The sequence below is a fragment of the Carex rostrata genome, chromosome 15 (assembly GCF_964058835.1).
Source record: "Carex rostrata chromosome 15, lpCarRost1.2, whole genome shotgun sequence".
NCBI lineage: Eukaryota > Viridiplantae > Streptophyta > Magnoliopsida > Poales > Cyperaceae > Carex > Carex rostrata.
The window spans coordinates 9,510,778-9,530,809 of NC_135932.1; the positions used below are offsets into that span (position 1 = coordinate 9,510,778).

The 20,032-nt window shown below is 33.8% G+C and overlaps 2 protein-coding genes across 2 annotated transcripts; one reads left to right on the forward strand and one right to left on the reverse strand.

The window, feature by feature from the left end:
* Positions 1–2,196: 2,196 nt before the first annotated feature.
* Positions 2,197–3,736, reverse strand: LOC144566338 (uncharacterized). Its single transcript, XM_078316351.1, has 2 exons — positions 3,398–3,736; positions 2,197–2,613 (listed from the first exon to the last, which is right to left on the reverse strand). Exons 1-2 carry the CDS (start codon positions 3,598–3,600, stop codon positions 2,286–2,288), a joined length of 531 nt encoding a protein of 176 aa, XP_078172477.1. The 5' UTR covers positions 3,601–3,736; the 3' UTR covers positions 2,197–2,285.
* Positions 3,737–10,302: 6,566 nt separating this feature from the next.
* Positions 10,303–19,348, forward strand: LOC144566158 (protein ROOT HAIR DEFECTIVE 3 homolog 2-like). The gene is made up of 22 exons (XM_078316067.1): positions 10,303–10,562; positions 10,798–10,864; positions 11,278–11,380; positions 11,800–11,870; positions 11,970–12,033; positions 12,341–12,406; positions 12,501–12,548; positions 12,644–12,706; positions 12,795–12,851; positions 13,307–13,465; positions 13,687–13,755; positions 13,864–13,955; positions 14,279–14,357; positions 14,726–14,894; positions 15,409–15,533; positions 16,283–16,545; positions 16,644–16,740; positions 16,957–17,118; positions 17,221–17,325; positions 17,733–17,839; positions 17,939–18,035; positions 18,797–19,348. Exons 1-22 carry the CDS (start codon positions 10,412–10,414, stop codon positions 19,094–19,096), a joined length of 2,514 nt encoding a protein of 837 aa, XP_078172193.1. The 5' UTR covers positions 10,303–10,411; the 3' UTR covers positions 19,097–19,348.
* The last annotated feature ends 684 nt before the right edge of the window (positions 19,349–20,032 follow it).

Sequence of the window (20,032 nt, forward strand, 5' to 3'; positions counted from 1 at the left end):
CAAGGATTTCAGTATTCAATATTCATTCAATTCAATCACTGTAGTCTCAATCAATCATTTGCAATAAGAATCAACCAATCGATAAACAATATCAACATGACAGTCAACAGACTTACCTGTAATTCAGTTTCAGTTGCATTGGGCTATGCGTATGATGCAACAGTTCAATCAATGCAGTCAATCAAATATTCAAAATGCACAGCGAGTTACGATTTAATTCCTAGTTATGAATCTCAGACTAATCCAATAACCTCGCACCTGATATTGTAGGGCAACAAGTGAGGTCACCATCAGTATGTTTGTCCTGAACATTCTATCTCATCAGTCTCTTTCATAATTATACCTATATCATAAATATATATTATGATCAATATTATCATTTAAATCCTCCTCCATATATTTAAGTACCTTAATAATCATATTTATTATGATATCTTTTGATTAATTATTTAATCGCTTCCTTAATTCTTTTCATATAAATTTCATTTCGGTTAAGTCTAATGTGTAAGTATCCAACAATACAATAGCATAATAAATCAAGGTCCAATTCTAAGTCCATGCTCAAGTTCACAGTCAAGTTCAATTTACTTTTATATCCTGAGCAGATCCCAACAGAGCTTAATCCAATTTACTCTTTAATTTATGAATTAATCTTGAAAGTCCATAATTTAAATCACCTTTCACCCTTAATTTCTAACTGGAATTTAATGTTCTCTATTTTATAATCTAATCCCTTTAATAAGAGTATATTACATATACATGACAATTTTACAAATTACCTCACTCTTTATTTCTATTCTTATAAATCCATCCCTAAACCAAAACAGTGTTTAGGACCTGCTGGCACCGATCAGTACTAGAGTCAAAATTTCCAAATCATTGATCTCGTAAGAGTTTTATAATCAACATAATAAGTAACCAAGACATTAGTACAGTGCTATGTGGGGGCCGATATCAAACTTGAGTTTAACTCTATAAAGAAAACAAGAAAATAAGAAAAGGTATCACAAAATCTCTAATAACAGTCATGAACAAGCTTCCCAACTTAGTTCAACAGAAAATACAGGGGCGGAACTAGAAAATTTAAATAGGGGGGGCTAATCTATAAAATGTAACATGTGAAAAAAAAAATGTGGCTAGTGGAAATTGAACCCATGACCTCATACATAACAACTAGAACTCAAATCACTAGACTACCAACAAACATTTGTTATTTTTTGAGGGGTGCTAGCCTATATAAAAGTTTAAAAACTCAAAAGTTTAATTAAAGTTTAATATACATAATTAAGAATTTTAAAATCATAGGGTGGCTTAGCACCCCCTGACCTATACATAAATCCGCCCCTGAGAAAATAGCATTGAGAGCTCAATTTATCAAAAACTATATAAAGCAAATACTAATCAAGTGAAAGAAGAAATCACAACTAATAAGAGAAACACAGGAGGTTACCAATAACGGAGAAGAGTACCATGGCCAATAACTCTAGAAGAGAGAGCCATGTCAACGAGAGAGAGAGATTCCTCTCTGCTGTTTTCTGTTTTTTCTAGAGAGAGAGAGAGAAACCCTATGTTACTTGACCAAAGGAGAAATAGGAATAAACAAGAATGTTCCAGGAGTAAGAAGAAAAGGATACGTAGACGGTGAGAAATCAAAAGAGAAAACAAAGAATAAAATTAGATCCGTGGGTCCTATTTGCCAATTTATAATTTCAACCTTCAAACTTTCCGATTTTATAAAGCAGCCCAATTCATTAGATGACTAATCAAAGATGGAGTAGAACAAAATACGGGCCCTATATTTCATATTAAGATTTTGATCTATATTAACTAACTTGAAAATTCTTATACAATCTATTTATTTAAGACAATTTCTTAATAATTGATTCTTGATTTGCTACAAGTTATACAATTCTACATATTATAGAATATCAACTTAATTGTACATATTATAGAATTTCTCAGTTGATAGCATATGTGTATATATATATAACAAATTTTAAGTAATCAATTTTATAGTAATTCAATCTTAAGTAACTTAATTATCTCGCTAGTATGTATAGAACAATGATATTTCACTTTAATTATTATTTATTTCACTGAAAAACACGTATAGATATTTTCTATGTTATTTTGAATTATGAATTTTATAAGCATATTTGCATAGTGTTACAATATACATGATCTATCAACAGCAGCTATCCATTAATTTCTTCAAATCAGCAAAAACATAAATGCCTAACTAAATTTGTCTAAAGAAAAAAAAAAGAGCAAAAATGTAAACAGTGTTAGGAAAGCATGAAAGTTGCTGGTACAGCGCTACGACAGCAGGGGCAGTCGGGATGGGTAACCAGCCATGGAAGTACGCAGTCGGAATGATACTTATGAGAGCAAGGAAGCCGCATCACCTTCTTCTTCCCCCTCACCTTCTCCAGGCAAACAGCACACAGCTCGTCTACCCTTGATACTACTCTCTTCAAAAAGAGGCTGTCAGGAACTGCTGATTTTGCGGTTGCTTCGACCTGATTTAACCTCTGTGTCATTGCACTATTTATGCTTGTCATCGTGTTTTGCTGCCTTGATGTGTTTGCACCATCGCGCATAAACTGACTCCATCTGTAAAAGTTTGACATGTTAGAATTCAGCAATTTTAACGGAAAGACATTACAGCATGCAATTACAAGCACACCAGTTCAAGGAATGCTATGTGCAGTTAGTTATGTACATCTGCACACCCAGGTAAGAGGATATAAATCTGCTGTTATTCCAAAAGGATCACATAACCCTGTTATTCCTATCCCAACCGTTCAAAGTTTCTCATGTGCGAATCTCAAGAAAAAAAAATCGTACCCAAATCTCGACAAAGATCAAAGATCAAAGATCAACAGCTAGAATCGGAATAACAGGGTCCTGTGATCCCTTTGGAATAACAGTAGATTTATTTCCCAGGTAAGAAGATCACAAAAACAAACCTAAAAACCAACACGCAATATTTTCCACAAGTACATATTAGGTCCCATATATCAGTCCATTTGTAATTGTTTATTAAATAGAAAATTATATATATAGCCCCATCTCAAGTTTGACCACCTATATCAGGGTTACTTGAGCGAGAATCACAAAAAATTAAGTATCAAGTCAAAATATCATTTTGAAATTAAGCTTTCTGAAAGCAATGAATATTATTTTTCTTTCTTCAATTCAAATTATTTTTTCTTTTAATTGACGTGCTTACGCCACCACGAAGGAAAAACAATTTGGCTACAAAGATTAGCACCGCAATTTAGCAGCTGTTTTCTCTCTAAACAAGGAGAGGGGGTATGCAATTCGAATCATGCTCCTAAACATCACATCTTGTAAAAATTACACATCCATTAAAGGGGCGTGCTGGATAACTGACCTGGAACTTGAATTGGATGGCGAGGTTGAACCAGCACCGCGCAGTTTCTCCTCGAGCCTTATCCGAGCCGCCATAGCTGGCTCCCCCATGCTGGATTTAAGTGGGCCCTGCGACTGGGTAATGTGACCCTGTGGGACCCACGGCTGTATCTCGTGGTTGTGAAACCGCCGCTTCCTCGCTACTTCCACGCCAGGGAGCATCATCTTTAACCTAACCTCTCTCTCTCTCTCTCTCTCTCTCTCTCTCTCTCTCCTCGATCTCACTTTGTGAGCTCCTCCTCCTTGGCGCTAATTTGAGCAGGCCAGCGGGGTACGGTTGTTAACATGCGCTGTAACAGAGGGAGAGAAGGTTGCAACTTGCCAAGGGGTTGAAAAAAGTGACGACGCTCTATTTGACGAATGGATAAGCAGTCAACCGCTATAACATATAAATAAGTTTACTCGTACAAAACTAGCGCTATTTTTCAAATAAATTACAAGAGAACCATATGGGCTCTGCTAGTATTTGCAGGAGAGGATGGCAAAGTGGAAAAATTACGAGAAAACATAGCTGAAATGATGAGCAGGAAACATCGCAGAAGTCCCACCGAAAGAACTTTTGATCGGAAACTATACGCGCTGAGATTTCTTTGTATTTTCTTTTGTTTATTGGGAAGAAAGAAGTTTCGTGGGTGTTCCTCGCAGAAAAATATATTTTTGTATTCGTACATGCTTAAATTTAGTCTTATTCGTACTCTGTCATTATCAGTTAAAGTATTAATATTCATTCATAAGCACAGATGCAGAAATCAGTGGCGGAGCCACCTGTATTCAGAGGGAGGCAGCCACCTAGTTTTGAATTTTGAAATACGGTATCAAGTTCGGATATAGTTGGTTTGAATTTAGGTTTTGTCTATTTCTAGACTTGAATTTTATCTATTCCTGACTGAGTCAAAACTCTCGATTAGTGAAATTGACCGAGTTGTTACAATTTTGATAGTCTTTCATCAATCTATTTTGAAATATTCCGACAAGAAGAAAGTTAATAAGAATGGTATGATCGTGGGACCATAACAAATTTGTTACTTTTTGTGAAAGGAATAGACTAAAATGTTTTATAAAGTAATATACTTAAATTTAATGTAATGCATTAAAATATTTTTATTATGTTTAATTATTCAAAATGAGCTGAATTTTAATAAAAGAGTCTTGTGAACTATGCTTCAAAGTAAACTTTAAAAAAATCGAGTTTTCGATCTAATTCGGTGGATTTCTACCGATTTTCTCGATTTTAATTCATGGTTAATTACTAATTTCGCTTCCAATGAAAATTATTTAAATAAAATAATAATAATTATTAATATAATAATAATTTATTTTGCCTACCCTAATGAAAATCCTGGCTAAGTCACTGGCATTAATGCAGTATCATCGAGTCGGTATTAAAATTCATTTATAAACACAGATGCAGTATCATCAAGTCGAATCTAGGCCAAACCAACCATCTCTGCTGGTTTCTTATGAGATATCGGTTATGGATTTAATTAAAAAGCTCACGACTGAGTTAATAGAGATAGACTGAAATTTTTATTAATATCCAGAAAATTAAATAATTTTTAAATTCTATCCACTTTTGTGCAGGATTTCAAAAATTGCTCGAACTGGTCAAAATCTCACCGGTTTGAGATCTCCTTTCCGGTTATTTTCTAACCGGTTCCAAGCTATAAGACCGGTTAAAATCTCACCGGTTTTTTTTTGTTTATTTATTTATTTTACAAAATAGAAAATTTTATAATTTATTTATTTTTGTATTCAAATATTAGAAATGTTTAATATATTTCTTTGAAAATAGATGAAATAAATATAATTTGGTTTATTAGAAAAATTGCGACAAATAACCCGGATCAATATTTTTCAAACCGGATTTTTCGCGACTGTAAGAATAATTAATATATTTCTTTTGTGTTATTGAAAAAAAATAAAAATACTTTGATTCTGAGTTATTAATCCCAGTTCAAAAGTCACTTATAAGTAAATACATAAACTATTGTCATCCTTCTAGTACATTTAATTTCTAAAAAGTTGTATCTATTTTTGTAAAAAAAATGAAGTTATTTAATGATTGTTATTAAAAAAGAATTCTCAAGATAAATATAACTTTTTAGAAATTAAATTACTAGAACGATCATAATATTTTTTGTATTACCTAGAAGTGACTTTTAAACCGTAATCAATAACTCAAATTCAAATCATATTTTTTTTCCAATAACACATAAAAAAAATATTAATTTTTCTTACAGCCGCAAAAAATCCGGCCTGAAAAATGTTGATCCGAATTATCTATCATAGTCTTTCTAATAAATCAAATCATATTATATTCCATTTATTTTGATAGAAATACATAAAATATTTTTAATATTTCAATACAAAAAATAAATAAATTATAAATTTTTTTGTTTTGTAAGAAAAAAAACAAAAAACAAAAAACAAAAACAGGTTATAGGATTGATTGAACCGGTGAGTTTTTAACCTGAAATGAGATCTCAAACCGGTGAGATTTTGACCGGATTGGACAATTTTCGAAATCCTGCGCAAAAGTGGGTAGAATTTAAAATTTATTTATTTTTTGGATATTAATAAACATTTTGGGGAGATAGACATGGAGGTATCAATTGTTAGGTTTTAGGGTAACCAAAACCGGTTTAGGCTTAAGCTGCGGAAAGACCGTAAAACAAAATTTTTACTTCTAACTTAAGCCAAGGATTAAACGGGGTATGTCAGGAAACTTTCCAAGGCGGTCCACCTTCAGTATTCCTTTGACATCAAAACCCAATTTAATCATTTTACAGATCTACTCCTTAATTGATTTCTAAAACATTAAATCTATTTACCAATTAAATAGATTAATATAACATATTATACCTCGTTTCCAAATTTCAATTTGAATGCAGCCGACCAAGAAGAACGACTCTGCGGATTGACTTGCCTCAGAGTATCAGATGTCTGATACCTTTATCGGTTATCCACCAGGACTAACCAGAGAGCAGTTTATTTTTTTTGCCAGAAATACTGTAAACCGCAGGATTCTGCAAAAACACTATTCACCTAGAAAAGACGAAATAGTATTAGTCTCGAGCCGCTAGATGTCAAAGGTTATCACGTGAATGTGATTCTTAAACACGTGGGTTACCGAAAGAATACTATTCACCGATCCTGTGAACTCTAAACAACAACTGAAAACCGAGAGAGAAAATAGATTAATGAACTAATCAGACAGATTTGATAACACATGAATTAGTAAACTTCTCTCTACCCTCACCTCTCTTTTTATAGCCATTTGTGGCAGTTTTGGAAATGACCAAAATGCCCTTGGTTGTGGCAATTTTGAGAGGAAGAAGCAAAATTTGATTTTTGCACTTTTGCCCAAAAATCAATCTAATTCATTTGGGCTTTTCGGTTTGGCTTTGATTATTAATTAAGGCTTTAATTGTTAATGGGCTTTAAACCCATAATTCAAATCCATAATTAATAATTAAAATCCAAATCAAATATATATAATTTTCATGTACAATTATATTTCTCTCGGTTGTTGTTTCGGTAACTTTTATACAACGTACCGTGTACGCTTATAAATTAATCGTTGTTTCTGCTTGTCATCTTTTATGACATTTATAATTTAATTATATCACGTATAATTAATTATAACCATCTTATTATTAATCATAATCAATTTATAATTAATCAACAAGATTCTCCCATTAGCTCATATACGGTGTGACCCAATAGGATCTGTGTTATGTTGGTAAATAGAATTATAACTGTTTTAACTTCTATAATCATAGGAGGCATCTGACATATGCACTATGACCATCCAATTACATAGATGATGATGTATTGCACAATATCACAATCCAGTAAACTATTTCACTCGTGTTAATTCTTTGTCTCATAGCCATCAGATTAGTTTCAAGGTAGGTTTGTGTCATCCTTGCAATCTTAATCTTTTCTTGATCTTGAGCAGATTATCAAATATGATTACTCTTGTAATCATACCGCATGCAGATAATCTTACTCTATCAAGGGACCCAGTGATACTATAACTCGTACAGAAATACGAGGGACAATAGTACTTTTGGTAAACCATCACTTCCTCAGCTAAGCTATGCATACCGAAGAGCTACCGTTATAACTGCTTTTTACAGACAGCGTTAGATAACAATCACACATACACATATCTTAGTAGGAAAGATGAATACCTCATACTGTAGAACTTAATACTTAATGAAAACATTAATGACACGAACACAATTCCATTTAATGTTTCATTCGGGGTCTGTCAAATATCATGTTCCTAAAACATGTATCTATGTGATTAAAATAACATCTCTTGTCAGTGGTCTGTAAAACTTGACAATCTTTTATTCCACATACTAACCTTGTAGCGATAAATTAGTGTTCATGCTAATTACCTTGGTTAGAGACTTTTAAGAGTATATATCATCTGTATTATGAAGTTTCACAATTCCAGTCATGAACTCGGAATGATTCATAATGCAATAATACTCAAGACAACAAAATAATATATATAATTAAACATCCAATTCATGAACAAAGCTTTATATGATAAATTATCGTATTATTGACTTCTAGATTATTACAAACTAACATCAATTCTCAGTTTCGTAGAATTTAGTATAATTTAACAAAGATTGAACAGGAGTCTAAAACAGATTACCACATCATAAAAAAGAATTTGATAACGATAATGAGATTGGAAAAATAAGGGGAATACTCCAATCTGCACTAATTATGCGATGACCATTGGGAATGTTCCAAATTGCAATTTGAAATCTGATGCGAATATGTTTCAAGAGATGGAGAATATCATACATGATGATAAAATGATTATTGAGGTAGAGAAACACCAATCTGAGGTGTATCCAACATATTTCCCTACCAAAATTGTTGAGACTTTTGATGAAAGACTTGCTGGTAGTACGAATAAGGATTGTCAGATAGTCTCTTATGTGGTTGCAATACAAAATATGAAACTGACTTCTATACAAACACTAGCTCTATCGATCCCTGCTCAAACCCAACTTGATTCTGCCATTGTCTCTGCTCAGAGGGTTAATGGGGATGTCAGTAAAGATCTCGTGCCAGTAACACTAGTGGATCAGGGTTGTTAGATAAGTCAGATTGTTAGCACTAAAATCACAAAAGGCAAATCTTGTTCCAGAGAGTTGAACAAAAGTCAGGTTGCCATTAAAGCCAAATCTGACTCTAAAAAGATGAACAGAGTGACACTTAGTAGAGAGACAAGAAGTATCAATTTCAAACAAGCAACAACAAAGGGTAGAGAGAGAAGAGATGTGAGGTTGAAGCCTATGGAGATAGCGGCAATACAATTGGCTTTACTGTTAGCCATAGTTAGCAACAATACAAATTGTTTTACTGTTCGCCGTGGCAAGATGTGAATAGTACGAGAGATGTATTAGTTAGAAGTGTATTCATTTGTTTAGAAGAGTTAATTGGCAAAATTGGATAGTAATTTGTGTTTTTTAATATAGGAGTTCGATGACAAAGAGCTGCCTAATACTGAGAGATATTTTTTTCTTTTTCCTTTGCAATATGTTGTAAACATTTGTTTCAATCAATGAACGGATATTTTTGCCTTTTTTTTAAAAAAAAAAGTCTTCAAATGAGTAATAAATATAAGAAAATTAATAGATTATATAATCTAACTCAAATATATAACAAACAAATAAATATATTACTGTAAACATGAGCATCTCATGTTATAATATGATAAAATAAAAACGTTTGTGGTCCATTATTTAAATAACCGTATAAATTACAATTTAATAAAGTTATATAAAATATTATATAAAGCAATCTCGTTATAAATTACTAATTGAAGAATCATATAAAATAGTATAATAAATTAATAATCAATCTCATCATGACAATAAAAATTATGTAGTTATATACTGATAGAAAATTATCATACATAATTTGATTTCTATTCATCAATCTATAGGATTTAAGATAACAAATAGCTCTTATATATATCTTTACTCGATAAACTAACATTTTTTTTTCCGAACTCTTACGTGTTACGTTAATAAAAAAAATCTCATTCATATTCATCTTGTCAAATATAATAATATCCACATTCATCTGAATAAAAATAACATTATATGATAAACGGACAGTTTTTTTTTTTTTCTTTCTAATACTCATAGCATTGTAAACCCAAAAAAAGGAATTCGTATTCTCTGTATTAATGAAACGTGCGTTAATAGATCTGAATCGTCTAATTGAGATCCACACTAATATTAAATGAACCCGTACATTGACTCCAATTCTGATCAGACGGCTGAAATACATTAAACTCAAAAGAGTGTAGAAAACGCAGCCTCAAAAAAGCTGTTCAAGAACATGGCCAGAACCTAGAATCCGTATTCTTCTGTTCCTGTGCTGCTCTGCTACAGTTGCGGTGGTTGGGCCACTGTTAGAGATGCAAAGCCCATTATTGTGGTATTCTTTACCTCCTCAGCACTTCATCCTTACAGCTTTTTTTGAAATGCATTTCCTGGTTATAGTTCTCTGTTACTTTTCCTGTACCAGGTCACTGTAAATGGATATAAACTTCTTGAACCACCCGTTACAGAAAGTTATGTATGAAATTGACTTGGGGAACTCCTTACATTCTTATCCTTCGTGTCATATATGGTTATCCGCGCCTTCCTTTCTGTAGGAAATTTTGTACAAAATCACATCTTAAATCAGAAAGGAGAGCTTTGTAGTTTGTACACCTATTCATATTGACCCGCTTAAAGGAAGCGATATATGTGATCAGGCACAGAAAATGTGAACTAACTTTTGTTACCTATATAAGATCTTTTACGTGTAAACGACGGGATTAATTCCACACTATTCTATTCCGATTCATGTCGGGGCCTCTCTTTTGAATTTTCGAGCTTTTGATAGTGTCGATTGTGATTGGACAGAAGGAAGGGATTTGGCGAGGAAAATGAACGGCGATGGTTGCGGCTCGACGCAGCTGATCGACGGAGATGGGGAGTTCAACGTGGAGGGATTAGAGCAGTTCATCAAGGGGATCAGGCTAGCCGACTGCGGCCTCTCCTACGCCGTCGTCGCCATCATGGGCCCACAAAGCAGCGGTATGGTGCCATTAATTTTTGCATTTGGCTTCCTCATTTGTATTGAATTGTTGAATTGGAGTTGGAAAATGCAGAAATGGTTTTGATTTTTTACCCAATAGAAGGAATGGGTTATGAATTTAGTGGGGGAATAGGTGTTTTAACTCTGAGCTTTACTGTTACTTAGAAATTGCTTAATTTGTGTACTTATCAGTTCACATGTTAATTTGGTTTCTTTTTAATTGTTGATTGATAGGTAAAAGCACATTGCTTAATCATCTATTCAAGACTAATTTCAGAGAAATGGATACTTTTAGAGGAAGGTAATGCTCAGAATATTTCTCTTCTTTGAAATTCTTTGGAGTTCCTTTGTTACATTCTTGATTGAGCATGGTATTTGATATGTATAGCCAAACATGTCAGGTCTAATGCAGGTAGCATGCCAGATCCAAACCAAATTAACATCACTTTGATTGTGGTAAAATTATGCCATTTTCTTTGTTATACAGTTTACATGAGAGGTTGGGACTGAGCTGAACATCATATGTTTCAGCAGTAACCAGTGGGAAGCCATACATTGGCTGAATCTGCTTGATACTAGTACATATACCTAGTATGGAGATGTACTTTTTGACATGCTAACATGTGACCAGCACTTTATCTTGGCATTGAGCCAGACTACAAAAGGAGGGAACCATTTTCTTTAAGTCTGATTTTTTTTTTTTTCGGTTTATAGGAACCAGACTACAAAAGGCATATGGATAGCGAAAGGCATTGGTATTGAGCCTTGCACTATAGTCATGGACTTGGAGGGTACAGATGGGAGGGAAAGAGGAGAGGTTACACCTTGATATTCTGTTATTTCTGATACTTTTCTTTTTCATATTGAAACCTCTTGTTTCATTTTTTCTTTTCATGGTTTGATAAAACTTTTCATTCTTGTTTAGGTCCGCTTGATAATTAATTAAAGTTACACTCTTAATGCTTTAATTATTACCTCATTTTCTTTAGAAAGTATTCACCAAGTTTTCATGTCTTATTTGGCAAGAAATTCTCAGTCCCACGAATGGATAAAAACAAATTTCATTACATCCCATCAAAACTTGGCTGTGTAGCTGGCTCTACTCTTCAACTTTTTTGAACAAGATGGCCATGGGGGGCCTGCTTGGATTTTATTAACCAACAGTAGGAGGGAGTGTTCGAAAATCAAAATTTGATATGTTGACCTTTTCTGGTTTGTTTATTATTTTTATTTCAGGATGATACTACATTTGAAAAGCAAAGTGCCCTTTTTGCCCTTGCAGTCTCCGACATTGTTTTGATTAACATGTGCGCTTAATTATTATCTCTATAATCCTAAAAAAAATACTTGTCTTTTCCTTTCGTGATCTTGTATGCTTTCTTTCTAATCTGCTGTGGTCTGTACAGGTGGTGTCACGACATAGGTCGAGAACAAGCTGCTAACAAGCCTCTATTGAAGACCGTTTTTCAGGTTCTAAAATCTAACTCAAATTTATTTCAATTTTTAGGTTTTGAGAGGATCTGTTGTGCTATCTCAATGCATGGAAAATTACAAAACTCTTAAAAGACATTATATTGGTCCTGAAGATTCTGAATAGTATATTCCTTTATAAAAGTACTTGTTGTAAAAATATTTGGGATGTTTTGAGCAATTTATGCAACACTTAGGACTTGTTGTACCGGTGGTCTACATCGTTTTGTTTTACAAAAGAATACTATGTTCCTAGGATATACTTGTAAGTATTACAATTTGCTGTACATATTTTATTCTTATGAAGGTGATGATGCGCCTTTTCAGTCCACGCAAGACTACTTTGCTGTTTGTGATTCGAGACAAAACTAAGGTTTGTATTATATATAATTTTAAATATTTTTGCTCTTTTTGCTCCTCTTTTATTTTATTTTGAATTAACTTTTTTTTTTTGTTACTTTGCTTAGACTCCGATGGAGTATCTGGAGCCTGTGTTAAGGGAAGATATTCAGAAGGTATGAATTTTCTATGTAGTTTCTGTTTAATTCATTTTACGTAGGCCATTTATATATTTTATTATTTATTGCTATTATGAACTTCAATTTGCAAGATATGGGACTCTGTTTCTAAGCCACCAGCGCACAAGGATACACCACTAAGTGAATTTTTTCATGTAAGTTATTTTATTCATTTGGTTATTTAAACCATTCAAAGCGGCTTGTTATCTGATATGACTTCTTTTTTTCTTTTTGGAAATGAAGGTGGAAGTCACTGCTTTGCCAAGTTTTGAAGAGAAGGAAGAGCAATTCAAGGAGCAGGTTATATATCTCTTATAATATAGCTTACACATTATATTTTGTTTTTTGAATTTAGTTGTTGTCGAGATATCCATAGATACTTGGAGATGCATTTTTCTCCTTTGTTAACCAGTTCACTATTATTGTAGCCTCAAACTTGCATATCATGACTGTCATTCTTTTCTTATAGTTCTTGTGGTGGTTGAATTTTGCACCAAAAGCATACAGTTAGGTAATCATTATATTCTGTAAAGTTCTAAACTCATCCCACATAACCATCTTAGTAAGAAGATTGTTGAATTTAACATATTTTACAATTGGTACCTGTCTTACACAAACGTGAGATTGGATATCTTCCGATTGGATCCTTCATTTAATAGTTTCATTTATCAGTTATGACTGATATATATTTTGGATATACAAAATCGTCAAAGTCATTTAACTTTGTTTATTTATATCTTATTTTATTGGTGCAGGTTTCGCAATTAAGGCAACGGTTTTTCAATTCAATTGCACCTGGTGGTTTAGCAGGCGATAGAAGAGGAGTGATACCTGCATCAGGCTTTTCTTTCAGTGCACAGCAAATTTGGAAAGTTATTTGTGAAAATAAAGACCTTGATCTTCCTGCTCACAAGGTTTGTGCTGGATGCCTTAATTATATTTTTTTCCCTTACAAGCCCAATGTTTTTGAGTTGTAGAAAAGCTTTTCTCTTATAGGTCTATAAGTTGAAGGGTTCTGATATTTATTCTGAGGCCTCCTAGTTTTACTATAGAAGCTACTTAAAATTTTCTAGAATAATTTATTGTGGTTTTTGTTGATTTTCTGATCACTTAATCTAGTTTAATCCATAAGTAGGTGATGGTTGCTACTGTGCGTTGTGAGGAGATTGCAAATGAAAAACTTAGCCGACTGACTTGTGACGAGGTAAAGTTTTCAGACAACAAAAGTTACCTGACATTCCTTTGGAGTTTACTGATAATATCGTAACTTATCAACTAATGATGTTTTTCCTGTTTATCTTTCTTCATTCAGAATTGGTTGGAGCTGAATGCTGCTGTTCAAGCAGGTCCAGTACCAGGCTTCGGAAAGAAACTTAGTTCAATCCTTGATTTCTATTTATCAGAGTGAGACTGCAACTAACATCACTTTTTTCTAAGTGTTCTGTAATGTGTGCATTGGTACTGTCCTCGCTCAACAGAAATAATCTGTAGTATAGGAGTCATAATGAACTGACTGAAGGCCAAATTTTGAATTTTTTAAACATTTGTTTTGTAATGGTATTTGTCATGTCGTGTAGCATTGGTATTAGGTCATTTTTTTTTTTTGAATTGGACTGCATTTTAAGAACTAATTATGGTTTAAACATTTGTTTAGTGCCGTGTTTTATGTTAATATTTGGGTGGTGTGTGATTTATGTAGGCTAGACCACACTTTTGTTTATTTGTAGGTATGACTCTGAAGCATTCTATTTTGAGGAGGGCGTAAGGACTGCCAAGCGGCAACAGCTAGAAACCAGTGCTGTGAATGTGAGTATTATAACTGACTTTTCTTTTGTAGTATTACAGTAGATTTTTTAAAAATTCCCACATGCCCGTATTACAACTAAACAGGTTCCCAGCTGTGCTTGATCTAGTGACCTTTACTACATGCTGATTGTGGAACTAATTACGGTTTATATAACCTATCCTAGACATTTAAGTTTTTTCTCTTCCAGTGAAAAAAACTGAATGTTGGTACAGTATCCTACACTTGGACCAGTCATCGCTTTATGCTATCAAATTTTCAAGTTCATGCTTTGCAGTATCTTTGTTGCAGCACAGTTATAAATTTTTTTTTGCTTAACATCCCTTCTATCGTGTTGATATTTTCTTTCGGTTTTTCCTTTTTCGTGCAGTATGTGCATTCAGCATTTCAGACTTTGCTGGGACATTTTAGGTCTAGATCTCTTGATAAATTCAAGAACGATCTTGATAGGTCTGTCAAAGCTGAAAAGAAGGGATTCACGCCATCTGTTCGAAGCTGTACTGAGGCTGTGATGCTTGAATTTGATACCAATTTAAAAGGTATAGGCTTTTCTGACTAGGTTTTGCTACTAAATTCTGTAATATGTGAAACATGCAAAAGTTCCTTAGTTCTTAGAAAAACCTTTCTACATATTTGGTGCTTTTGTCATTGCACTTTTTTTTAATTATTTGGACATTTTTATCAATTACTTCCTGTTTAATGGGGTCAAATCTTGGTCTTGAATTACCCTGGCTGCATACTGCACCAGCCAGCCCTGTCAGTAGAAGTGCTTAACTATCTTCTTTCTTTTTTTCTTTTTTTTTCTGACTCTGTGCCTTTTGGCCAAGATTCCTACCTGCAATCGATGTGATAAATGAGGGTACAATATACAAATTTTGTCATCTGTATATATAATAGGCCACCTAATCAATCCTGCATGCTAATTTTGGTGATCAGTCCCTAATTTTCCGTGGTCAAAACATTTAGCAGTCAATCTTACAGAGATAATTTTTGTCGTTAACTATTTAATTTTATTGAAACCTTTTTCATTATGTGTTTTTTTCCTCTTATCAGATGCCGTAGTGAAGCATGCCAACTGGGACACAAAAAGAGTAAGAGACAAGCTCCAGCGTGACATTGAGGCATATGCTTTAGAAGTTCGCAGTGTCAGATTGGCTGAGCTCAAGAGATCCTTTGAGGTTTTCAGAACTTACTAATAGTTTACCTTTTTTTTGTGGAAATTTCCACAAATTAATTCTTTGTACTTCTTTGCAATCGCCTAGCCTTATATAGCACTCTTGACGCAATGTTATTGGTAATACGCCATCAAGTTTAAAATGAAATAGTCAACATGATTGTTTTGGAACTTCAGAATCTTATTCCTGTATGATACTGGTATTGCCAAAAATATGAGCATTTTATGGCAAATTTGTCAAAGTTAGACTTAACTGGGCTTGCCCAAACAAGTCATAATTATGCAAATTGGTCTTGGCCCGAATTACATGTTTTACCAATTGAGCTTCTGGTAGCCTGGTTTTGCATAGTTTACGCACAATTTTTAAATTATGTGTTAAGTAACACTCATCCCCATGTTTACTTGCATGCAATTTTCTCTACATGACCATATTTACTGCAATTAAAAGAGCAAATATGGAATCTTTAAACTTGCAACCCACATCAGAAATGGTACTGGAGATCATGTGAGGACCTAATCCTTATCAGGGTTACCAACCCTAATATACTTTCAGATTTTAAGGTTGCATTTGTGAGTCCCTGAAACTGAAGAATATTGAAAGAATACTTCAAGGCTGGTGCCAGTCTGAGGGGGTATAGAGCCAAAAAATGAAAAATGAAATTTTGTCTAAATAGAATGCCAATAAAGCATAGCCGCATTACAAGAATTCTGATGTTGGCTTAAATTGGTTATTTTTTTTAATGAAATTATCAGGATAGGCTAAAAGAAGCACTATCGGAACCAGTGGAGTCCATCCTAGAAGCAGGGAGTGACAACACTTGGCAATCTATTCGGCATCTACACAAAATCGAGACCGAAAGGGCAGTTTCGTCATTTTCTGATGAACTTTCTGGCTTTGAGCTTGATGATACAACTCGTGATGCCATGATCTTGAGTTTGAGAGAAGTGAGCAGAGACATAGTGCATAAGAAAGCAAGAGAAGAAGCAAGTAAAGTATTAATACATATGAAGGAGAGGTAGCTTATGGCTTGTCTAGTAAATTACAGATGTGCTCTTTTGACTTGCATGCAATCCTGTTTACACTGATACTGATGGTGAAATAATCTGCTTCTAGGTTTTCAACTGTTTTTAGCCATGATAAGGACTCAATGCCGAGGGTTTGGACTGGAAAGGAAAACATACGAGCTATCACCAAGGAAGCCCGTACTGCGGTAGCATTTTATTTTAGTTTTCTTTGTTCTCATTTTAGTTGTCACTTCTGTGCAATTCTTGTCCTTAAGATATTAGAATGTGTCCTTTGTTTTCTTCATCAAACTCAAAAGAACAACTAAAATTTTCTTGAACAGCTGATTTTGTAGCACCAATATACTTTAAGCACGATCCTGGCTGTATGATACTCCTTGAACTTGTATTTTCCAATTTTGTAGGCTCTAAAACTATTATCAGTGTTGGCTGCTGTACGGTTGGAAGATAAAACAGACAAGATTGAGCGCATTCTCCGCTCGAGTCTTTTAGATGTGGGCTCATCATCTATGACTAGGAATATTGAGGGCTCCACAGATCCACTCGCCTCAAGCACTTGGGATGAGGCAAGCATAATTTTTCTCACACAACCTTTCTACTAGCAAATTCATTGTTAATTTGGAGAGGAAAAATAATTGTTAAATTGGTAGGAAATGTTTTATTGATAGATTTCTCCAAAAGATACGTTGATCACACCGGTCCATTGTAAAGCATACTGGCGACAGTTTAATACCGAAACTGAGTATTCAGTTGCGCAGGCTATCACAGCACAGGTAAAATATCTTGTTTGGAACATTTTATTGAGTTAAATTTTGTCTGCTTAGCATGACAATTGTACCTGTCGATACAGCTTGACTTTTAGTGCACTGGATACAACCATAAAGTGAGAAACATCATGCATACCATTGTAATCTATGGATAATGTTGTCTGGACCCTTTCACTTCTTTTAAGGAGTCCTAAGCTACACTTTCCTGCCCATTTCTTGGTTCTATTATTTTAAAGAGATGATAGAAGGGTAGTTTGGGTATATATATTTTAGAAGTTAGAATAGTATGAGTGTATTGACAAGCATAAATTAAGATGCCTTTGTTTTAAAAAGGGTATACATGATTCTCTCAGTGGCAAATAATAAATTGTAATTCACAATCACTGTCTAACATGGTCTTGTTGTATGTGCAGGAAGCGCACAAGCGCAACAACAGCAAGCTGCCTCCTCTCTGGGCTGTTATTGTAATGTTTGCTCTTGGATTCAATGAAATTATGGCCACTATCACCTTTATTTTGAGGTCAAATTTCTGATAATATGAACTTTTGAGAACTAAGATGTGGAATTTTATTGTTTTTATTCTTTTGCTAATAATGTCTTGTTTGGCTTATGTGAACAGGAGTCCCTTTTACCTATTAGGCTTCTTCGTTGTTTTCTTCTTGTCTTATGCTGTTGCTTTGCAATATAACATTGCGGGATACTTTCATCATGGCTTGGTAAGACAACTGGTTCTTATTTAAATTTGTCAAGCAATCTGTATGCACATATAAATGAGTTGCTTTACATGCATTCAACATGTGCACTTAATATGTGCTTATTCATAGTTGAGTCATGTTCGTACTGTAGTGGCCATCTATAGTGTGTAACAATACAATAAAGTGCTATTAGTAAAGAAAACTATAACTGGAAAGCAAATAAACTTCTAATTAACATGGTACCCACTTACGGACATAAGAAATAAGCTGAAAGCCACAGAAACCAAGAGTAGGGAAGAGAGAAAAAGAAAATGCTCCGTGCTCCAATATACAATAATTTCCATTACTTATATTGCTACAGTTTCAGAACCTCACCAAATAGAAAGGTGACTGGAATTTCAGGTGCAATTTGAGTTCTTTTTTTTGCTAATGTTGAAACCTCGGTATGTAGATGCAGGGTGTCTCTATGTATCAGACAAATTCCTTGTGACACGACACCCCTTGCTGAAATGGATGAAATTATAACACAATTTATTAAATTACCAAAATGTCCAAATTTCTCAACCTGCAAAAGCTGAATGTCTTGTCTGTACAAAATGCTGCAGTCGCAGTATCAATGGTGATTCATGACCTCTTGTATAAGGATTAAGGACCTCTGCTCTCATACCAGTTGTCCATGATTAAGCATTTTGTATCAGTATGGTTCATTTAAACTAGAACTTCTACCATACCAAATAAATAAAATTAGAGAGTAAGAACTAGAAGAATTATATCATTTGCAGTTTTCTGGGATTCTTACACTATCGGCGAGATTCCTTCCGATGGTTTTGAATATACTTCAGAGGGTAGCTAACCAGGGGCAACAGCAATACCAGAATAACCAACAATATCCGCAACCGAACTTACCGCCTATCGGCACTGCACAAAGCTTTAGACATCGTAATGAGTCTCAAAGGCACACTGCAGCAAGCTCAGTTGTGCTTGAACCAGCTTCTTCGACTTCATCGGTGTCATCTAACAGTGCCATTGATGATGCGAGCCCAAGCAGTAGGGACCGGACTGGTGAAGAGCTTACCAGCTGATATATTTGAAATTTAGATTCTGAAACTTGCATATGGGGATGTGAGACATACAAAACGGATTTGAGATTGATCTTGTACTTGTTAATAGTTACCTTAAGTTCTTGGTGACATATAGTGTTCTCGAAGTGTTTTGTTCATGCATATGAAATAGAAAAGTTAATTAGTTAATGATTTTGCAATTGTCTAAGTGAGCAACAAAATTTTTGTTAGACATCTATCTTTTTGAAGTCGTGTTTAGCCAAATTTTTTGAATCGAGGGAGCATAGCTTATAACTTCTTAATCATATAGCATAGTTGTAATCTCACTTGCAAGAAAATGATTTTTAGATTCTAGGGAGAAAACTTGATAATCTCACTTGCAAGAAATGTTATTTTAGATTCTAGGGAAAACTTGGGGGATTATATTAGCCTTTCAGCCCCTCCTATAATGTTCTAACATGGTTTAGTTGATTTTCAAGTAGGCGAAGGATTCTAACAAATTTAATTAAACTTTCTTTCATTTTTTTTTTATTATTGAAAGCCCGTGGGAAATAATTAAAAGGAAGGTCAAAACATAAAACATAAAAGAACAGTCAAAACATCTCAGTTAATATAATTTTTACTAGTAATCATGCCCGTGCACAGCAACGGGATATTATAAAAAAACAAAAAACATATTTTGTATTAAAAAAACATTTTAATAAAAAAAGTGTTATAATTGATTTAGATGGATGTAGAATTTCTTACAACACAAATGAAAATTATATACTAAATTCGAAGTTGAATAGGAACTTATAATTGTTTAATTTCTTCATTCATGATGGAAAAAAAATATTCTTATTTATTTAATTGATGATGTCTTGGGAATATAATTTTCCTTACCATTTACAACAAGAAAACAAATACAAAATCGTTTGAGATCTACAACAACATATCAAATACTAGTAATCATGCCTG

What these genes read in the sequence shown, in the direction of transcription:
- LOC144566338 (XM_078316351.1), bottom strand. Translation starts at nt 3,600, where the DNA reads ATGATGCTCCCTGGCGTGGAAGTAGCGAGGAAGCGGCGGTTTCACAAC. An exon ending in CCATCCAATTCAAGTTCCAG is followed by an intron (nt 2,614 to 3,397) that starts GTCAGTTATCCA and finishes AAACTTTTACAG; the next exon opens with ATGGAGTCAGTTTATGCGCG.
- LOC144566158 (XM_078316067.1), top strand. Translation starts at nt 10,412, where the DNA reads ATGAACGGCGATGGTTGCGGCTCGACGCAGCTGATCGACGGAGATGGG. An exon ending in CACTAAGTGAATTTTTTCAT is followed by an intron (nt 12,707 to 12,794) that starts GTAAGTTATTTT and finishes TTGGAAATGAAG; the next exon opens with GTGGAAGTCACTGCTTTGCC. An exon ending in AGCTCAAGAGATCCTTTGAG is followed by an intron (nt 15,534 to 16,282) that starts GTTTTCAGAACT and finishes TGAAATTATCAG; the next exon opens with GATAGGCTAAAAGAAGCACT.